This window comes from Notamacropus eugenii, chromosome 5 (genome assembly GCF_028372415.1).
Source record: "Notamacropus eugenii isolate mMacEug1 chromosome 5, mMacEug1.pri_v2, whole genome shotgun sequence".
Lineage (NCBI taxonomy): Eukaryota > Metazoa > Chordata > Mammalia > Diprotodontia > Macropodidae > Notamacropus > Notamacropus eugenii.
Genome location: NC_092876.1, coordinates 171,298,974 through 171,322,063, shown reverse-complemented (window position 1 = coordinate 171,322,063; position 23,090 = coordinate 171,298,974). Strand labels below are relative to the sequence as shown.

Genomic DNA, 23,090 nt, shown 5'->3' with positions numbered 1-23,090 from the left:
AAAACCTACTTTGAAAATAAACACAAGGGTCAAGAGAAACTTATAAAGGTAAATTTATCTGAGCAGTTGGAGGGACTGTTGGAGGGATGAAGTGCTAACTGATGGGGGAAAAGCAAGTATCCCTTCAGAATCACATCTTCAACTTAGTTTTTTTTTTAATTTTATTTTTTAATTTTTAATTTTATTTTTTTAAAATTTATTTCTTTATTTAACTTTTAACATTCATTTTAACAAAATTTTGGGTTCCAAATTTTCTCCCCTTTTGTCCCCTCCCCCCCCAAACACCAAGCATTCTAATTGCCCCTATGACCAATCTGCTCTCTCTTCTATCATCCCTCTCTGCCCTTGTCTCCGTCTTCTCTTTTGTCCTGTAGGGCCAGATAACTTTCTATACCCCTTTACCTGTGTTTCTTATTTCCTAGTGGCAAGAACATTGCTCAACAGTTGTTCCTAACACTTTGAGTTCCAACTTCTTTACCTCCCTCCCTCCCCACCCCTTCCCTTTGGAGGGCAAGCAATTCAATATAGACCAAATCTGTGTAGTTTTGCAAATGACTTCCATGATGGTCGTGTTGTATAAGACTAACTATATTTCCCTCCATCCTATCCTGTCCCCCATTACTTCTATTCTCTTTTGATCCTGTCCCTCCCCATGAGTTTCAACCTCAAATTGCTCCCTCCTCCCCATGCTCTCCCTTCCATCATCCCCCCCACCCTGCTTATCCCCTTATCCCCCATTTTCCTGTATTGTAAGATAGGTTTTCATACCAAAATGAGTGTGCATTTTATTCCTTCCTTTAGTGGAATGTGAGGAGAGTAAACTTCATGTTTTTCTCCCACCTCCCCTCTTTATCCCTCCACTAATAAGTCTTTTGCTTGACTCTTATGAGAGATAATTTGCCCCATTCCATTTCTCCCTTTCTCCTCCCAGTATATTTCTCTCTTACTGCTTGATTTCATTTTTTTAAGATATGATCCTATCCTCTTCAATTCACTCTGTGCACTCTGTCTCTATGTGTGTGTGCATGTGCATGTGTGTGTGTGTAATCCCACCCAGTACCCAGATACTGAAAAGTTTCAAGAGTTACAAATATTATCTTTCCATGTAGGAATGTAAACAGTTCAACTTTAGTAAGTCCCTTATGACTTCTCTTTGCTGTTCACCTTTTCATGCTTCTCTTCATTCTTGTGTTTGAAAGTCAAATTTTCTTTTCAGTTCTGGTCTTTTCATCAAGAATGCTTGAAAGTCCTCTATTTCATTGAAAGACCAATTTTTCCCCTGAAGTATTATACTCAGTTTTGCTGGGTAGGTGATTCTTGGTTTTAGTCCTAGTTCCTTTGACTTCTGGAATATCCTATTCCATGCCCTTCAAACCCTTGATGTAGAAGCTGCTAGATCTTGTGTTATCCTGATTGTATTTCCACAATACTTGAATTGTTTCTTTCTAGCTGCTTGCAATATTTTCTCCTTGACCTGGGAACTCTGGAATTTGGCCACAATGTTCCTAGGAGTTTCTCTTTTTGAATCTCTTTCAGGAGGGGATCAGTGGATTCCCTTAATACTTATTTTGCCCTCTGGTTCTAGAATCTCAGGGCAGTTTTCCTTGATAATTTCATGAAAGATGATGTCTAGGCTCTTTTTTTGATCATGGCTTTCAGGTAGTCCCATAATTTTTAAATTGTCTCTCCTGGATCTATTTTCCAGGTCAGTTGTTTTTCCAATGAGATATTTCACATTATCTTCCATTTTTTCATTCTTTTGGTTTTGTTTTGTGATTTCTCGGTTTCTCATAAAGTCATTAGCCTCCATCTGTTCCATTCTAATTTTGAAAGAACTATTTTCTTCAGTGAGCTTTTGAACCTCCTTTTCCATTTGGCTAATTCTGCTTTTGAAAGCATTCTTCTCCTCATTGGCTTTTTGAACCTCTTTTGCCAATTGAGTTAACCTATTTTTCAAGGTGTTATTTTCCTCAGCATTTTTTTGGGTCTCCTTTAGCAGGGTGCTGACCTGCTGTCCATGCTTTGACTGCATGTCTCTCATTGCTCTTCCCAGCTTTTCCTCCACCTCTCTAACTTGAGTTTCAAAATTCTTTTTGAGCTCTTCCATGGCCTGAGCCCATTGATTGGGCTGGGATACAGAAGCCTTGACTTCTGTGTCTTTGCCTGATGGTAAGCATTATTCTTCCTCATCAGAAAGGAAGGGAGGAAATGCCTGTTCACCAAGAAAGTAACCTTCTATAGTCTTATTTCTTTTCCCTTTTCTGGGCATTTTCCCAGCCAGTGACTTGACTTCTGAATATTCTCTCCACACCCACTTTTCCTCCGGATTCTCCCAGCCAGTGCTTGGGGTCTGAGATTCAAATGCTGCTCCCCAGCCTCAGGGCTTTGGGCGGGGGCAGGGCTGCTATTCAGTGTGAGATTAAGTTCAGGTGCTCAGGTGGGGACAGGGCTGCCTCACGGGCTCAGTTCCCTCGGGGGAGGGGGGTTTATGCAGAGACCTTCAACAATGGATCTGAGATCCTGCCTGCTTAGGGAGCCCTGGTCTGCTCCTGCCTCCACTGCTGCCTCCCGAGGGGGCCTGAGTTATGGGGGCACCCCACTCCCCTCTCGACCTGCCAAAGAGACCCTGTCACTGACCCTTGTCACCTGTGGGTGGGGGACCCACGTGGCCACTGGAAATGCTGTCCCTGAAGCCTGCTGGGATCTGCTCCTCTTGGTGCCGTGGCCGCGGCAGGGCTGTGTTGGGCTCCCAGTCCACGGAGCGAAGGACCTTTTGCGAGAGGTTTGCAGGTCCCTCTGGAACAGAAATCTCCTTCCCTCCACTGTTCTGTGGCCTCTGCTGCTCTAGAATTCGCTGTGAGTTCCTTTTTACAGATATTCTATGGGTTGTGGGTTTGGAGCTATGTGTATGTGCATCTTTCTACTCTGCCATCTTGGCTCCACCCCCCTGATTCTTGACATCTCATAGAGTCATTAGCTTCCATTTGCCCAATTCTAAATTTTAAGGAATTATTTTCTTCAGACACTTTTTGTTCTTCCTTTCCAGGCTGTTGACTGTCTCTTGCATAACCCTCATTTCTTTTTCCAATTTTTCTTCAGCCTCTTTTATTTGATTTTTAAAATCTTTTTGAACTGTTCTAAGAAGGATTTTTGGACTTGAGACCAATTCATCTTCTCCCTTTAGGCTTTACATGTAGGCATTTAGATATTGTTGTCCTCTTTTAAGGTTGTGTGCTCATTTTCAGTCTATTTTATGACTTTTAAAGTTGAGCTCCACTGCTCTGGCACAGAGGACACTTTGGGGAGTGAGCAACCAGTTCCTCCTCACTCAAGTACTGTTCTAAAATACTTGTTTATACAATCAGGGAGTCCCAGGCCAGGGTTTATCCTCAGCACAGCACATCTTCAGGGGTAGCAGAGAGCACAATGCACTCCATCACTAGGTCATAGTACGTTACAGTCCCCTTCATTCAAACAGAATGTCCAAGTAAAGTCCTTTTGGGGGTGTGTCCTTCTCCCCATGCTGCTGTTGCAGGCACCAACCTGGCACTCTCAGGTGCACACATGTTCCAATGAGCCAAAGAGTCCAAGTCCTAACACTAGTCTAGCCCCCATTTCCAAGTCCTGAGGGGTGGCTCAGTAACAAAGCCAACAGGGTGCTTCCAATGGGATTATGGCACTGCCCCCATTCCACCACATACATCTCTACCCCCTGGGTCCCAACCTATCCCAGGGGTATGTAGCAGGAAAGCATGCTCACTGCTCCTGCCTTGCTGCAAAGTTTTCATCTTGACCCAGGGCTGAGTCCAGAGCTCTGTTGTTCCTCTTCCTGCAGGTACAGGGGCCGAGCCAGGGTGTGCACACAGGCAGTTCTCCTCTCCTGTTCCATGTCTCACTTCACAGGGGAAGGGACTGCTCCATTCCAAGCTCTCCTGGCTCCTACATGGGTCCAGGCACAACCAGCTCCAGGTGTTCCTGCCCCCAGGTTCTGTCTCTGGCCCGTACCACCCCAACTCCAGGGCATCTTGTCTTCCCCCAGCTTCACATGGGGAGGGGGCCACTCCAGCCTGGGCTCTGGGCAAAGCAAAATAACACAATAATGGAAAATAACAGGTAACTATCCCAGTCTCCCTAAACCCCATACTTTCCTTTAGTATTTTATACATTCCTTTAATATTTTCCTTTAGCATTTCCTTTAGTATTTAGTTCCAGTATTCCCACAAGGATTGGTATTGGAGGTCTCCTCTCCCTATCAGAGTTCTCTCTTCTCTCTCTCAGAGGTCTCATCTCTCTGCTAACACCATCCACTTATCCATGGGAAAGAGCAGCATCCTGAAAGTGGAGAAAATACTTCGAGCAGACTGAGATTCATATTTATAGCTGGGGGTCCCTTAACAATGGTTAATTGTCCTTTAATGAGCAAGCCTCAAGGCAGTAACTCCCCTCAGAATATATATACTTTTGACTAAAAGGCTTAGAGCCAGAAGGTACCAAAGTCTACTTGAGTCAGTATTGATTGTCTCAGAGCCAAGAGGTAAGAAAACCTATATGGCTTAGCACCTGATGTATCACAGCTGTGAATTACCAGGGTTCAAAGGAGATTGATCCTTCAGATATCTACAATTTAGCATGAAAGTGGGAAATTGAGATTGTTATGACCATGGATCCTGGAAACTAAACTAAAAAAACCTCAAACAATAAAAATCCCACCTTGCTTGCACTTACAGGGCTCAGGGACTGGTTGATGGCTTTCTGTGCTGGGATATCAGGTGTTGGTGGCTTGCCCACTGCACTGGCATTGCCCAACCTAGTCACACTGGTTCTGCTGGGTCCTGTGGCTGGCAGTCTGCCTTCTGTACTGGGGCTGGAGGACTCACAGCTAGCCTGTGGTGCCACTGGACTGCTGAGCCAGGACGGAGGGGCCTTGGTTGCTGATCTGCAGCATCCTGCTGGCTTGCTCAAATACCATCTATGCTGGGCATCACTTCCCTTTTCACCAAAATGAGACAGCCCATTCCTGAAGTCCTTCTAAGTTATCTTAAGCTGGAAAGTTATCCAATTTTGAGGCATGATTTAATTATATTTCTGAAAGAAACTGGGGCGAGCTCAGGAAACTTCCTTGCTTCTCTCTGTCATCTTGGCTCCACCCTAAATATTACCTTTCCCTCCCAAGAAGCCAGGGTAAAGAAAAATTTGAAATTTTTTTCGGTTTATCTTTGGCAAAGTATAAGGAAAGCTGCTGGTGAGATTTAGATGGTATGTTAAAAATATGAAAAGCTCTAAACAGTGGGGAGGTCATTATTTGCAACCTAACACTTCCTCCTATTTGAGGTGAAATTTCTATGTTATAATGAGGGGGATTACAGGTTTCTAGCACTCATATCAGAACAGAACAATAGTGTGGACAAAGGATTCTTTATATCTAAGATCACGTTAAAAACCATTATAGGAACATAAGGAACACATTTAAGAACATAAGAACCTGGGTAGTCAGTTCAATTGTTGATACTGATGTAAAACTCTGGTGTTAGATCCTAGATGTCAGAGAACTCAGAATCTTGCACAGATTATGTAGGAGTAGAAATTTTCTGTTGTCACTGATAAGAGCAGCACTAACATCAGGATCTAAAAAGAGCCTTTTTCCACTATGATCAGGAGTTCAATGAGAACAGGGTCTGATGCAGGAAGTAGAAATTGAAGAAATAAATCAGAAGATGGATTCTGAGCAAGGGACATTTTGAATTAGAATGTAGTTATAAATGAATCAAAAAGGTAATGTACCAAATCAGTAATGTAAACAGTATTCTTCACCTATTTTGAAAAGGCAATTGATAGACAAAGGAGGAAAAGTATTGGTTACTTGAGGCATCATGGGAGCTTTTTTGTTTTTTCTTTTCCTTGTTTGGAGGTAGCACTGTTCATCCCTCTGAAGAAATAATAAGTAGAAAAGTAAAGCATCTAAAACTATTGCTTAAGTCAGATAAATTAGTATCATCCCAGAAACTTTTCCCTTGGAGTTCATGGGATATTTGGGGACCACAGGAACAGGGACTAACTACAAGTCTATGTAGTAACAGGTGGCTTTAAAATTTTATGCTAAAATGTCTGTATATCATATACATAACTGAGCCATAATTCTTCCTGACATCCAAAGAATAGAAAGTGAGACTGATTCATTCCATGTCTTTGCAATTTATTCTTCTCAGATGATCTATTCTAATTTTAACTTGAATTTGTCTAAATTATGATCTAATTTGAAATGTAATAAACTTACTTGGAGATTTGTCCCTAATGAAAAGGTTCCTCAGGTATTATCTGGAATGTCCTGATTCAATAGGGAAAACAGGTATTGGAAATTGAAGCAAAAAAAAAATTGAAGTGAAAAAATATTAGACTAGAGGTGTCTTCTGCAATGGAAAGATATTGGGCTCAGCTTCATTCATGAGCCAACAGTACATATAGTATTGAATATAATGTGGGTTGAATTTGATGAATTATTTTAAATGGTCAATATATACTGAAGTTCCTGTTTTGAGAACACCAAAAAATCCTAGTAATATCTGTGAACCACTAAAAATATGTGAGGTTCTTAACAGACATATTTGAGCTCTCAACTTTTGCTTAAGGAAGTTTTCCTTTCTTGTAAAAATTGAATATATACATTATATATATGCATACATATATATACACACATACATACATATATATATACATATGAACACACATCTTTTTATATATGTATATATTTATATATATATGTAAATATAAAATGAGTTTGTCCACTATGATGGGACAGATGAATGTAATCCCCCCAAAAAAAGTATGGATGTGGAATGTAATGAATGCACTTTAAAAAGAATGAATGCACTTTTAAGAAATGATGAGCTCAATGATTTTAGAAAAATATGGAAAGACTTACATGAAATAATAAAGAACAAAATGAGCAGAACCAAGAGACCACCGTACACAGTAACAGCAATATTGCTTTAAGAGAGACTTTGAGCAAATAATTATCTTGTCTACTATAAATACCCAAATTAACTATAAAGGACATATGAAGAAACATGTCATTTGCATATAGGAAAGGAACTGATAAACAGAAGTGTGTGTAGAATAATTTTACATGCATGCACACACACATACACACATACCTTCACAGAGACACATATTTATTCATGTTTAATGGTAGCCATCTCTAGGGTGGAGAGGGAAGAAAAACAAGTTTACATGTTATTTTTGTTGTGTAATTGAAAGGAATAGCAAGTTGTGCATAATGGATTTGCAATTTCATGTACAATCACCTTTTTATTGTACTATGTTATGAGCATGCTTGTTTATTCCATAAAATAAAAATAAAATTAAAAAAGATGTAATTTGTACGCTCAGTTCAGTTATCAGAGAAACATATATAAACATTGTTGAAAATGCTTTCTTCTGTTTGCAATTTGATTTTTCCCCGGTAAAATTCCATTATAGTATCTTCACAAATAGCCACCCCTGCTGTGACTTTTTGAAGTTTTTTCTCCATTAGCATACGTAGAATTTATCTTTACAGTAATAACTTGCTACCTCAAACTTCATATAACACTTCTTGGTTCTGTAATGTTTATGTCTTCTGCTAGTCTGTAAGCTACATGAGGGCAGGGGCCTGGTCTTATCAAAACTTTCCATCTTCTCTAATGCCATATCTGAGTGTTTTACCTACAGTGGGAACTGAAGAAAGATTTAGTGAAGTGAATCCAAAGGGCACTAGATTAAATGTGTTGAGAGCCATTTTCTGTCTTTGATTCTATCTTCCTGTGTGATCTTGAGCTAGTTAGTCTAATTTTTCTTGTATTCCATTTTTCTCATTTGTAAAATAAGGAGTTTGGCTTTGATTATAAGTTTCATTTCACTTCTCAAATTATATAAAGGAAGACTTTAGAATTTTTGTCAGACCACCAAGTATTTACTAAGTGCTCATGATGAGCCAGTTTATAGTAGAGATAAATCTTAAATTCTACCTAGAACAAACTAAAAAATGTATGTGAGTGGAGGGTGAGAGGGAAGAAGAGTGCACATTCTGTTATAGATTTTGTAATAACCAAGCAGAGGAAAGTCTTGAAGTCCTAAAATGGACCCTGGATCCTAGAAGAATAGATTTCACAAAGTATAGAAGAAAGAAGAACCTCAAACAAAAGCTCTCAAAAATCAAACTAACAAGCTGAGTCCGACAAAACGTAGGGATAGAAGGACTTTTAAAAAAATCAATGAAACCATCAATCTAAATCTTAAGCATCACATGCAGAGGGGATATACTAGAACTCTTTCCAATATATATGGGAGTGAAGCAAAGATGCCCACTGTCCTGACTATTGTTTGATATAGTTGTAGAGATATTAAGCAACAACAATGAGAAGAGAAAGTAAAAGAATAAACGTTAAGTAAAGAGGAGATGAGACTATTTCCATTTGCTGATAATATGAAAACTTACTTGGAAAATTTTAAGGAATTAGCAAAGACACTAATTGAGACAATTTATGGCTTCAGCAAAGTTGCAGGGTACAAAATAAATCCTCAAAAGTTAGTAGCCTTTCTTGACAATAATAACCAAAGAAGCTATAAATAAAGGGAAATACTACTTTCCAAATAACTACAAAATGCTTACAATATCTGGGGTTCAACCTCCCAAAGCACACAAAAGACTTGTATAGATTTAATTACAAAGTGCTCCTTAAAGAAAAAAACAACTTAAGTAAATGGAGGAATCGTCAATGTTTCTGACTAGGCTGTGCCAAAATAATAAGAATGACTCCCTCAGCGTACTCCTCCATGGACATAGTAGGTCCACAGGTTTTATATGTTGCCCATATTTTTGGACTTTTTCATGTCTATGATGACTTTTTTCTCTCCCTGAAAAAGTACTATTTATTATATAGGATGGCTCTCTGGGAAAGGCAGGGGGAGGGATACTTGGGATAACTATGGTGATTTAAGAAACAAAATATTAATAAAAACTTATTTTTAGGAAAAAATGCATACTAAAAGTACAAAAAGACTACAATATATGTGAATAAATGGAGTTTCTTTTTTATGTAAAAGAAACGGTGTACTAAAATATATGTAAGTTTCATTTTATTAGATTTTGCCTGCTGTTTCAGCCTCTCCAGAAAATTTTGGATGCAAATTCTGTCATCTTTCTTATTAGCTATGCAGCCCAACCTTATGTCAACTTTATATTTCATAAACATGACATCTCTGCTTTCATATTTGTCATTGAAAAAATGTTAAACAGAAGAGGGCTAAGGACAGATCTCTATACAACTTCACTAAAGCTTTATAAATCATAATTAATTAATCATCATAGTTTAACAGTTATTTTTTTTACCAAGTCTGGAAACATCTAATTTTCTATCATTTAATCCATATTTTTGTTCCTTTTCCACTTGGAGACCACTAGAAATGTCAAATGATTCATTTGAATTGAGGTATTCTATATTTGTGAAAATACCCGTACTTAACCATCTAAAAATCCTTTCCAAAAGAAAAAAAAGTTTGTTTCACATGTATTTTTCTTTTCAAAAAAAAAAAAAGCAATCCATTTTGGATCATGGTGACCATTGCTTTCATCTTTAAAAGTATTTTGAAACCATATTTTTAAATAATGTGCTGTACATTTTTGCTAGGAATTTATACCATTCTCACTGTATTATAATTTGAAGAATTCATTTGCTAAAGAATTTAATTCAAACAAAGTTAGTTCAATTCTAGAAGAAATTAATTCTTCTGTTAAAGGGTCAACCATAAGCACAGATGAAAAATAGCTTCCCAAAAAATATCCTTGGAAAGAGACATGGGTAGATTTCCTTCTCCTGCTGTCAAAAATCCTGTTGATTGTCTCACTCCTGAATCCCCTCTTGAGGTCTGGTGAAGACACAGGGAAGGTTCTATATTGGCTATGGAGTTCTTGTTCGCAGATTATGTTTCTTTGCTTTGCCAGGTGGGCTCAAGCCCTTGAAGAATCCTCAAATTTGGAAATGTCTGAGCATTTCCGAACTTCCCCACACCACATTGTGATCTTTCCTCATAGGGAAGAACATGCAATACCTACACATGTGTTGCATACAGATTCTTTTTGTTTTTAAGTTTATTGATGAATTTTGTTTTTTCATTATTTCCACTTCTGGATTACACCAATTCCATGAGAGGTCTCTGTAAGAAATTAAAACTGTTCAAAATTAACAATATATTAGCTGCAAATGCATGCATTCTCATGTCTATAGTTCCTCCATCTCTACATTTTCAGATCATTTTTAATTAACATAAATCTGTTTTTCTTTCTTTCACCTCTAACCAACTGGAAAAAAACAAAATAAAATTTCTTGTAAAAAATATTCACTGTGAAATAACAGAAATTGCCTAATCGGCTATATTTAAATGTGTATGTGTGGGTGCATAAATATACACACATATGTATGTTTATACTATCTACACATATAGTATATATAATGTATGTATGTGTATGTGTGTCTCATTTTGCACTCTTAATCCATCATTTCTCTGTTGATGGTATGTTCATCAATTTTTCTGGAATCATGAATGGTCATTGGATCATACTTCTTATAGTAAAAGTTGTTTGCTTTTACAGTGTTATTATTATTACATACAATGTTCTTCTGGTTCTCCACATTTAAGTCTTCATTAATTTAGGAAGGCCTTCATAATTGTTCATTTTATAAAATTGTTATAAGGCAAATTTTTCATCTGGTTCTGTCTATATCACTCTGCATTGGTTCATTTAAGTCTATTTCTATTTGAAATCATCTATTTCCTCACTTCTTATAGCAAAACAATATTCCATTATATTCATATTCTATAACTTATTTAGACATTTCCTAGTTGATAGGCATTTGTTTAGTTTAGTTTTTGCCATCATGAAAAGAGACACTGTAAATATATTTTTTTTAGCCATAGGCCTAATAATGGCATATGGATAGGTGACCTAGATATAAAAAGTCACATCATAAACAAATTAGGGAAATATGGTAAATAACACTCATCAGATCTAAGAAAAGTTCTTGAACAATTAAGATTTAGATAACATCAGAGACGAAATAGCTGTTTATCTAACATTAAAAAGGTTTTGTACAACCAACTACAATCAAGCTGATTACTACATGAAAAAAATTTTTGTATCAAATTTCTCTAGTGAAAGTCTCATTTTCAAGATGTTTAAAAATTTCTATGAACACACATACAAGAATATGCATAAATATATATTTAAATTATATAAGAATAGCAACCATTCCCCAATTGATTAATGATGTACGAGTATAATTTGTCAGCTGCCAAGAGAAGAAACCCAGGATTTCTCAAATTGTGTGAGAAACGCTGCAAATCACTACTAATTAGAGAAATTAAAAATAAAGCAATGTTGAGCCTCTATTCACACCTGTCAGATTTGTAAAGATGACAGAAAAGTAAAATAATAAATGTTGGAAGGACTGTGAAAAAGCAGATCTTCTGTTTGTAGACCAGTGCATGGGTACAATCAGCCTGGAAAGCAGTTTGAGTTGTACATTGAAAGTTCCAAAACAGTATATGCCATTTAACTTAGCTTTACCATTGTTAGGCCTATATCCATATGGATTCGTAGTCATCTGATGGTTTGGAGATTAAAGTCTCCACATTCCCTAATTCCTTGATGGGGGCACTTATCTAAGTCAGCTATATCCTGTCCTGCCTTTATCAGCCTCATCATTTCACTCAGGGCAAATTGAGGTATCAAGTATCAGAAAGGAAGGTTCATATGGTAGTGCAGGACATTAGGGTCAGTGATAGTGGTACCAGGTGCAGTAACTGGTCAAGCTGTGTGATACTCATGGGCAATGGACAATGTTTGTGAGAAAAAGAATATTATCCCTATTTTTAGAGCATCCCATCAGGCCTACAAGGGCTACAGTGAAGGTCTCAGAATAAGTGGTTTTATTTCACTTTAACTGAAGTAACAAATTGTGCAAAACACAACTATAGAAGGTTTGAGACAGGAAAGTCATGAAGTTGGTAGAAAGGGATAGACTAACAGAACTCAAACATATCCGCAATCAGTAGTCTGAGAAAAAAGAAAGGTGAAGCTAAATTTCCCTATTGGGCCTGGAAAAAGCCTACCTCCATAGCCAGTGCACATACAAAGAAAAGGTATTTTCTTTTTCTGTCCTTTAGATTTTTTAAAACAGCTGAGCACTTTTTTTTTTGGCAGTCTCAGAAAGTCACCTGCTAGTTTCATGAACTCTTTTTTTTTTAAGTCTTAACATGACCAGAGTTTAAAATAAAGCTCTTTGAGTTCTTATGCCTGAGGCTTTTTTTAAAAATAAAGTTTGTGCTACCATTCCATTAAAAATTCTCTAATAATTTCTAAAACAAAATGATAATGGAGATTCCAAGAATAGGATGCTCTCTGTATGACAGTCAGAAACAATCCTTTCTCAGCACAGATTTTATACAATGGGGAGCCAGCTCTGGTGGCTATACTTCATAAGCCACAATAAGATGGAGCTGCATTCCACGTGCATAGGAACAGATCGCCCCACAAAATTTCTTGTTAGCAGGAATGCCAGCCCCATAAGTGACAGCTGTTACAGGCAGAGAACCCTTTCCAATTGTGAGAAATGTCCTTAGAAGAGGTATTCTGCCAGGAATCTCTTCACATATACTATATATGTGATAATGGTGGATATGACATCTGTGCAAGCAAATGGGAATCTTCCAATAGCCCTACTCATCCCTATAGCATTGGAGCTTAATGTACCAGAAGCTGTCAGTAGTTCCAGGGTTTGGGATTTTCTGCCTTTGCATGAACCTCTAGGGCACTCTTTTAAACAGAGAATCTCTGATTTGAAGAAAATCTTCAGGTTGTTCTGAGACTTGCATAGAACAAAGGTGATCTTTATCTGCCACTTCAGTGAGTTTTGTGCTTATAGGTAGGACCTGAGGACCTCAGCACAGTTGGCAGTTACTGTTCCATAAGTACAATAAACATACCAGTTATTTCTTCTAGCTAACAATGTTCTCTCCCCAATTAAATTTTTGTAGAGCATATTTTCTAGATCAGTTGTGTCAAAATCAAATCGATATAGAGCCACTAATTCATGCATAGGGATCCCGATGGGCTGTGTATTGACTTAGTATCAAATTATAATATAATCTATGTTTTATTATATATTTATTTGGTAAAATGTTTCCCGCCTACGCTTTCATCTGGTTTCTGTCACATGGGAGTTTGGCAGGTCACATGTGGCATGTTTGGCACCTTCGGTCTCCATCACCCCTTTGTTCCTATGATATCCTATTTTGAATTTTGCCAAAATGTGTACAAATGACATTCTTCCTCCTCCTCACAATTCCCTTGCCCCCATTAGTAGAGTACAAGGTTCTTAAGCATTAGGGCTGGGTACTTTGTGATTTTTCTATCTTAGGACAGTTCCTTATACCTATTAAAGGTGAAATATTTTTATTTAGAATATATTTTATTTATAATGAATTGAAAAGCAATTGAAGAAATCAGGGGACCAAAAGTTCTAACCAGAAATATGAACAGAGAGTTGAAACATATATTAGAAATAAAATAACAAGAACAGCAGCAGTAGTGTTTATATATCACTCACTATGTGGAAGGCACTGCTCTAAGTGCTTCACAAATATTATTTTGCCAAGCCTAGAGGCCTGTATTGGGCTACCCGAGTCTTTCTTACCTCACCTCCCGAGGTCTTCGGCTGGCCACGCCGGATGCACGTATGAGAGAAAGGACGTTCCAGAGTCAAACAGGGGTTGAGCTTTATTACAGGGTTTCGGTTACAAGTGCAGGGGCTCTTCTTTCTTAGGACGAAGAGGGGGAGATTTCCTAAGAAGGCTAAGCTTAAGGGAATGGAAGTAGAAGTACAAGCGGGGAGAGAGGGGGAGGGGAGAGAGGAAAGAAAAGAAGCGGAGCCCTACTTTTCTCTTTGGCTCCACATGTGCTAAGAGCGCTTTTAGGCTTCCTGAATCCTACTTAATCTTCAGCCACACAGTTTGCATCTCAATACCATGCTGTTAGGTAACTAGGTGTGCTCCAATCCGGGACGACCTCGAGGGCAGGGAGACTCCACCCATCAGGTATCTCGGGGGAGAGGCGGAAATACTCGAGCTAGCCGAGCTAGCTCGGTCTGACCTTCTCGAACCCCCGCTGTTCATGGAGGGCCTCGTAAGACTCTAAGATTTAGAAGTCCCACTTTTACCTGCCCGAGACTGTCCACACGGAATTGAGCTTCCAGTCCCAACATATCCCCTTCTTTGTTATGCGCGGAGCGCACCTGGCTCTAGAGCAAACAGTGGCTGGAGGCTGAGTGGATTAGGAAGGCCTTTAGCATATGAGTACCTTACAACAAGACTTCATTCACACAGAAATCTGCAGCTAGCACAACTGACAAAGGGAGGCATCAAATAAAACAAAGATGAAACTAAATGGCTGAGTTACAACAGGGGAAGTGCAATCAACTAAAATCCCAAAGCATATTTTAAGAGAAGCAGCTGGTGTAGGCGCCTTACACGTCACCACTCCCTTAATCTTGCAAATGGATCTATACAGGTGGAAAATTGGTCACCTCCTCCCCACCCAAGTGTCCTGGGTTTGTGATATCAAAGTCCTCATTCAGCTGGCGAAAAAAGGATGCCTAGATGGGAAACTGTCAGCAGCAGTGTCTGCGGTTGTGATGAGGGCTGCTTCCTCTCTGGGCAGCAAGGTTAAAGCTGTCAGCAGCAGGCTCAGGTGGTGTATGATCCTTCTCCGGGGTCTCTGGGCTCTCCGGGGTCTCCGCCTCCTGCGTCTCCGTCGTCTCCGACCTCGGTTCCCACCTACGGATCCTTCTAATGGGAATCCACGCATCACCTTTTCCTGTGGAGACACAAACATACCCTGGACCCCATATTAGTATCTTATACGGACCTTTCCATTTCCCTGAGGCCATATCCTTTACCATGGCCCATGTGTCTTTATATCCAGCCTGGGTATTACTTTCCTTGCGGGGTTGTCTTGGAAAAGTCACAAAATGTCTCATAGCTGGAGTAGTATGTGAGTTTTCTGAGACAGCTGTATCAAGCTCTGATTGTATTAGGCGACCTTTTCCCCTTCTTTGTTTAGCGAGGATCGCCTTCAAGGTGAGATTGGCCCTTTCCACTATGGCCTGGCCTTGTGGATTGTAGGGGATTCCTGTAACATGTCGAATCCCTAGATCGCGGAGGAAGTGTGTAAGGGTTTGAGAAGTATAGGCAGGGCCGTTATCTGTCTTTATTTCTAAGGGTAAGCCTGAAACAGAAAAACAGTGCCAAAGATGTTGAATTACTTTAGCACTTGATTCACCTGGCTGTAAAGTCACCATAAGGAATCCGGACCATGTGTCAACTGTCACATGTATGCACTGGCCCTTAAGATGGGTGACATCCATTTGCCAAATTTCATTGGGTGCCAAGCCACGAGGATTGACACCCTGGTCTAGAGATGGGTGGAATGGGATACATTGGAGACAGCTCTTAACAATTTTTCTGGCCTGTTCCTGAGTTATCCCATATAATTTGCAGAGGGCTTCTGTGGCTAGGTGGAACCTATCATGAGCCTTTTGGGCCCTTTCTTGTGGTTCCACAGTGTGCCCTACCAGGTATAGTGAATTGTCTGCTATTTGATTTCCTTCAAAAATTGGTCCTGTGCCATTTGTATGTGAGCGCACATGTAAAACATAAAAAGGGTGTGTTCTGTTATTAATGGTGGTCAATAGCCGCTCACACTGTGAAAAAATATTGGACCGATAATCTACAATAGAGTCCTCAATCCGTGAAATTAATAAAGATGCATACTGACTATCAGTGATAATATTAATGGGTATGTCACTATATATTTGGAGAGCTTGGATTATAGCTTCCAATTCGTTCTGTTGAGTAGAGGTGTAGGGTGTGTTAACTATATATATCTCTTGGGAGGCCGAATTATAAATAGATGCCTTGTGATGTTTCGTGGCATCTGTAAAAATGTTAGGCCCTTCTACTGGGTTTGGTGAGTACCTTTTCACTGGTGCTGGGGCCCACTGTAATAATTCTTTGAATAGAAAAGTCGAATTTGGTTTCATCTGGGCCCAGTGGAGTATAGTGGCCCAAGAAACATGATTCTGAGCTAACTCTTCTACATCCTTAGTGGTGAGTGTAGCATAAAGAATTGGCTGTTTTTGGTATATGTGGGTGGCTCTTCTTACTGCCTCTAGTGCTAACCGTCCTAGAAATTCCCACTTGTTTAGTAAACTGCTTCCTGTTTTACTTAAATATACCCACTCTAGGGGCTTCTCTTTTTGATGTATGACGGCATAGGGAGGTGTGGTGGAGATAATAGATACCTCCAGATCTCCTCCTGGATCCCACCGAAATGTGGTGGACTCTAAAAATTGTTTTTTTATTGCCTCTATGGCCTTGGCTGCTTCAGGAGTCAATGTTCGTGGGGAATTTAAAGCAGAGTCTCCTGTCAATAGTGAATATAAAGGTTGCATGAGAGGTAAAGGTATAGGCACCTTTGATCTTATCCATTGGATAGCTCCTACTAGTTTCTGAGCATCATTGAGTGTTTGGATCTTTATATCCCATTTTGGGGGTTCCGGCCGAATGATGGTGCCCTGTATCTGATATCCCAAATATTTGTAATTGGGTCCTCTCTGTATCTTTTCAGGAGCAATAACTAATCCTAGTCCTAAAAGGTTCCTTTCTACTGCTTGGAAACACTTCTCCAGTTCCTTGAGCTGAGGTGCAGCTATAAGGATGTCATCCATATAATGGATGATTTTGCATTGGTATTGCTGTCTGGGGCTTTCTAAGGCTTGATTAACATACCACTGGCAGATGGTGGGGCTGCAACTCATACCTTGGGGCAATACCTTCCACTGATACCTCTTTGCAGGTCCTTCGTTATTGGGGTGAGGTATTGTAAAAGCAAACCGAGGACAATCTACTTTGTTTAAAGGAATGGAAAAAAAACAATCCTGAATATCAATGATTATAAGTGACCAACCCTCCGGGATGGCATTAGGAGAAGGGAGACCTGGTTGCAGGGCTCCCATAGGCATGAGAGACTGATTTACCTTCCTTAGATCTGTAAGGAACCTGAATTTCCCAGATTTTTTCTTTATAACAAACACAGGAGCATTCCAGGGTGACTTTGATGGTTCTATATTTCCTTTTTCTAATTGCTCCTTAACCAATAGTTGTAGTGCCTGGAGTTTTTCTGGGGTCAGGGACCATTGCTCCACCCAAATCGGGGTGTCTGACTTCCAATTCAAGGGTGGGGACTCCAGTGCAACTGCAATGGCCCTTACTAAAAATTTGATAGCTTCATCCCGAGGCGGCTCATAATGTCCCTGCCCCAGATGTTAAAACTAAGTCCTGGAATCACCAACGGCCATACGGTCCCTTGGCGATCCTCTGCCTCCCACTTTACTGGGTGCATTGTCTCTAAGGTATTTTGGCACCCTCCTATTCCCCACACTGGTCTCTGGCTTTCTTTAGGCTTCCAGTGCCGGGGTACTGAGTGACCGCTAAGGCAGGTCCTATCCGCTCCAGTATCAAGGAGGCCAGTCATGGGAATTCCATTAAGCCAGATCGTACACTCAGGTCTATTCTGTCCTATTTCCTTTAGTAACTGGATTTGAACTGAGTGCTTTAAAGGAAGGGCAATAGCTATGGGAAGCTGATTGTCTATATGAGCTGGCTCGGCTACCACATTGGAGCATGGAAGTGCTGTGGTGCCGGTGGGATAAACTCCTGTATATATAACTACGGGTGCATGAGAGGGGTTCTGTAATATGAGGGATTCCTCCTGTATGGGGTCTCTCAGGGGAATCATGGCAAACTGATGAGCTGCAAGCTGGCACTTCTCTAAGCTGTAAAGGTGTTGCTTTCCTTCCTCTGGCCCCATAATCTCCTGTATTCTCCCTCCAAGGGGCCATCCCGATTCTCTGCCAAAGGGTACACTTTCGGGGCCCTCGAGGGGCCCCTCACCCCGTTTCCCGACTTCCTACATTGTTTAGCTAAGTGACCTGGCTTTCCACATGAAAAACAAGGGTCCTGGCCCCTCCCTGTACTTATTTCTTTCCTACACTCTTTCTTAAGGTGTCCCGGTTTTCCGCAGTTAAAACATTTTTTCTCCAAAGAGATATTACTTAAGGCGGCGGCCAGGTACTTCCCTTGCACCTGTGCCAAGTAGACCTGACTTCCTACCCTTTCACATCTCTGTATCATCTCTTCAACAGATGCATTCTTTGGCAGTCCCAGCATTGCCTTTTTGCAGTCATGATTACAATTCTGCCGCAGCAATGTCCTCAACACTATCTCTGTCCCTTGGTTTTCCTCTCCCATATCTCGACCTACTGCCTCCTGCAGCCTGGCCACAAAATTAGTAAATGGCTCATTGTTTCCTTGCGTAATCCTAGTCATGGGAAACTCTCTCTCTTTCTTAGAGGCTATAACCTTCCAGGCGGCAATAGCCATTCCGGCAATCAAAACATAATCGGAGGCTGAGTACTGTAATTGATTTCCTGTAGCCTCAAACTGCCCTGTTCCTGTAAATTGCTGATAAGCCTGGGGGGCCTGAGCCCCTAGCCCACCGGTAGTGCTCTTTACCCTCTGAGAAAATTCTGATACCCAAATCACATTCTGCCCAGGGGTAAGGCAGGCTCTAGCTAAGCTCTTCCAGTCATTAGGAGTCAGAACGAACTGACCGCTGAGAGTTTCAAGCATGGCTATAACAAAGGGTGAATTAGGGCCGTGCTTGGTACAAGCCTCTTGAAGAGTCACCACTCTCTTCCACTCTATGGGTATGTGGCTCCTCCGAACCCCACCGGGGACACTGGGGTCCGCTATTTCTAACACAGGAAATGTCCCTACATCTTCTCCATTCTCTATAGCCTTTCTTATTCCTTTTTCCAAACTGGACTGTGGCCCTGAACTGTCTGACCAATGGAGGTTATAAGGAGGCGCGGAGGGAAGGCACGGCGTATTCTCCCCTGCCTCGCCTTTCCCATCCTCTAGATGGAGCTCCGAATCTATTTTTTCTTTATGCTCCTTAACTTTCCGCTTAACTTTCTGCTTGCCTGGGTCCTCCCCTCCCCTCTCTCCGCTTCCACTCTTATTCCAATCCCGCCCTGGCCTCTCCGGCCCTTCCAGCAGGCTTTTAATTACACCGAATATCAGGAAATCTAAATCCTCCAGCTCCCCAGGGTATTGTTGCTCGTAAGCAGTCATTTGCTCTCCGACCGCTCCCCATTTTTCTCTTGATATTCCTGCCTGCTTGAGCCAAGGAGAAACTTTCCAAATCCTTTCACAAAATTCTCGGAGGTCATCTAACTCTATTGTGACCCCCGCCTTCCTGCATTCCCTGTGAAGTGTCTCAGCCCAGACCTCCTGTTCCTCTGGCTTTATTACTGGCAATAGATTCCCCATCTCCGCCCTTTTCCCAGGGGTTTGGGAAGCTTCTCTCCCCTTTCTCTCCTTCCGAATCTAGGATTCGGGACTCGCTTCTTTCACAGCCCCTTCCGGGTGTACCCCAAAAGCACCCAGGATTATCTACGCTCCCAATCCCTGTTGGGACGCCAACTGCCAAGCCTAGAGGCCTGTATTGGGCTACCCGAGTCTTTCTTACCTCACCTCCCGAGGTCTTCGGCTGGCCACGCCGGATGCACATATGAGAGAAAGGACGTTCCAGAGTCAAACAGGGGTTGAGCTTTATTACAGGGTTTCGGTTACAAGTGCAGGGGCTCTTCTTTCTTAGGACGAAGAGGGGGAGATTTCCTAAGAAGGCTAAGCTTAAGGGAATGGAAGTAGAAGTACAAGCGGGGAGAGAGGGGGAGGGGAGAGAGGAAAGAAAAGAAGCGGAGCCCTACTTTTCTCTTTGGCTCCACATGTGCTAAGAGCGCTTTTAGGCTTCCTGAATCCTACTTAATCTTCAGCCACACAGTTTGCATCTCAATACCATGCTGTTAGGTAACTAGGTGTGCTCCAATCCGGGACGACCTCGAGGGCAGGGAGACTCCACCCATCAGGTATCTCGGGGGAGAGGCGGAAATACTCGAGCTAGCCGAGCTAGCTCGGTCTGACCTTCTCGAACCCCCGCTGTTCATGGAGGGCCTCGTAAGACTCTAAGATTTAGAAGTCCCACTTTTACCTGCCCGAGACTGTCCACACGGAATTGAGCTTCCAGTCCCAACATTATTTCATTTCATGCTCACTTTGGGGAGGTAGGTATTATCCTTATACCTATTTTATAGGTATAAGGTATGTGAGAAAACTGTGGCAAACAGATTAAATGACTTGCCCAAGGTCACACAGCTGGTAAGTTTGTGAGGTCAAATTGGAACTCAGATCTTCCTGACTCAAGGGTCAGCACTCTCCTCTGCGTTGCCTGGCTGCCACAAGGGCACAGTTCCTTTTTTCTAAAAGCATGCCATAGGTAAATAGGGAGAGGGACTGGACCTGTGATTTCATTGATATAAGGAACTCCCAGGTGAGGAGATTCCCTCGCTCAATGCAGGTCAACACCTTCTAAGCAACTTAGTGTACTAACAAGAGCACTGACTCCTTAAGCTACTTGCCCAGAGTCACACAGCCAGGATAGATCAGAAGTGCACCTTCAACCCAGGTCTTCCTGCTTTCCACAACAACCAATAAGTCAAAGTGAGTGACAAAACCCAGGTCAGCAGTGTGATATAAGGGAAAGATCTAACTCAGGAATCAGGGTCTAAACTTCTTCATTTGTAAAATGAGGGGTTTGGATCAGGAGACAGGTCAATGGCGTATCAGATAGAACACTGGTCCCTGAGTCAGGAAGATAAGTTCAAATCCAGCCCAGCACTTACAAGTTATATCACGTTTAGCAGGTCGTAGCCTCTGTGTGCCTCCATTCCTCATTTGTAAAATGGGAATATTACTGTTTCTCCCCTGCCAGGGTGGTTGTCCAAATAAAGTAAAATAATATTCTTAAAATTTTTGTGAACTTTAAAGTGGTATCCTTTCCTGCCCTATATTTATCATCTTCTTCCAAACCCAGAAAAGCAGCTGATTACAACACCAAAGCAAAATTGCAGACTGATGGGGTAGCTTCATAGCTTCCCTGTTCTTTTATCCTAAAGGGTCAGTACTTCATCTCTTTAATATGTGACACTCTGCTATTCATTGTGAATAGAGCTTCTAATTGTGGTTCACCATAAGTTTGCATGAGAAGGAAACCAAGAAGTAGGGGTGATAGAGGAGAGGGTTTGTAAGAAGGGGTATGTGAGTACATCTTGCCACTTGTGAAAGCTTTATGACCCATCCCTTTAAACAAAAAGTAGCATAGGCAAACCTTTGATGCACATCATTAATTAAATTTCTAGTTTTCATGAGAACATCCTTCTCTCTACAATTTTCTTCAGGGCAACCTTAACATCTTTATTTCTGAGGCTGTAAATCAAGGGGTTCAGCATGGGGATCACTATGGTATAAAACACGGAAGACACTTTCCCCTGGTCCATGGAGTTGGTAGAAGGCTGAAGATACATGAATGCAGTTGAGCCAAAGAATAGGGAAACAGCCATGACATGGGAGCTGCAAGTTCTGAAGGCTTTAGACCTGCCTGCAGTGGACTGTATGTGAAGGATGCTTATGAGGATGAAAATATAAGAGCTAAGAATAGTTAGGGTTGGGACAAAAAGATTAAATGAACTAAAAACCAGAAGCACTATTTCATTGATATAAGTACTGGAGCAGGAGAGCTTCAGAAGGGGAAGAAGATCACAAAAGAAATTATTGACAATATTGTCCTTGCAAAAATATACTCTAAGCATGCAGCCCGTGTGAACTGTGGCACCAACTACAGCCAATGTACCCACCCCACCCACCAACCAGGAGCACAACTGATAAGACATGATGACATTATATAATAGAGGGCTACAGATGGCAACATAGCGGTCATATGCCATCACTGCCAACATATGACATTCCGCAATTATAAAAATGAGGAAGAAATAGAGCTGAGTCATGCACTCAGGGTAAGAGATGATATTCTTCTCTGACACAAAGTTCACAAGCATTTTGGGGGTGATGACCGTGGAATGACAGAGGTCAATGACAGATAGACAACTGAGGAAATAGTACATGGGGGTGTGAAGGTGGGAACTGAGCCCAATTAAGGTGATCATTCCCAGGTTCCCTACCATGGTGACTACATAGATCCCTAGGAACAGGAAGAAAAGTGGAACCTGGAGCTCTGGTTGGTCTGTTAAGCCTACAATGATAAACTCAGTCACTGCAGAGTGATTTTCCTTCTCTGGGTGATGGATCTGTGGGATTGAAAAGAAGAAAACATTAGAGAGGCTTTCTTCCCTCCCTCCCTCCCTCCACACACAAAGGATGTTTGCATGGACAATTCTAAATCCTGAAATCCTGGACTGTTTTGGTCTTGGGGGCATATGGTCCCTGTCCCTGGTCACCGTGTGAGAGTAGCATTTATTTTAGGTTTGCAAAATGGGACACGTGAACAATACTGTTGGAAAAGAGTCATACCCCACTTTTCCTTACTCTACGCAAGGGATGACTATATTCTTGATACAGCCATTTGAATCTGCTGACAACAAGGAGAGCTCAGGGATGAAAGAAAGTGATGACTTCCAGCTGTCTATTTGTCCAGTCATTGGGGTACTCATCTCTTTCGATTTTGTTTATATTTCTGAAATTCTTCACAAAAGCAAATTTTGTTGGATGTTAAAGATGACTGGTCTCCATCAGAATGGGAACCATGGCTTCAGTCATTTTTTCAGAGAAAAAACAGATTCTTGTGGAGAGTCAATTACCATCATTAGTCATTTAGTGAAAACACAAGAGCCTTCTCTGTTGAAGCAATTATCCAAGGGGGTATTGAAGCCTCTATGATTCCCAGCATCTCTGAATATTTCTCTCTTCCCCATAGATGCATTTCCAGCTCTATGCTTCTCAAGGTTGGCAATGGACCAGTAAATATAAAGAAGTGAGATTTCACCAAGAAATGAGCTCCCATAGTGATGAATTTGGTAGAA

At 41.1% G+C, this 23,090-nt stretch overlaps 1 protein-coding gene across 1 annotated transcript; it reads right to left on the bottom strand.

Moving 5' to 3' along the window:
* Positions 1–21,416: 21,416 nt before the first annotated feature.
* LOC140509038 (olfactory receptor 8G50-like) lies at positions 21,417–22,340 on the bottom strand. Its single transcript, XM_072616949.1, has one exon. The coding sequence runs from the start codon at positions 22,233–22,235 to the stop codon at positions 21,417–21,419; it is 819 nt and encodes a 272-aa protein (XP_072473050.1). The 5' UTR covers positions 22,236–22,340.
* Between the last annotated feature and the right edge of the window lie 750 nt (positions 22,341–23,090).

What these genes read in the sequence shown, in the direction of transcription:
- LOC140509038 (XM_072616949.1), bottom strand. Translation starts at nt 22,235, where the DNA reads ATGGTAGGGAACCTGGGAATGATCACCTTAATTGGGCTCAGTTCCCAC.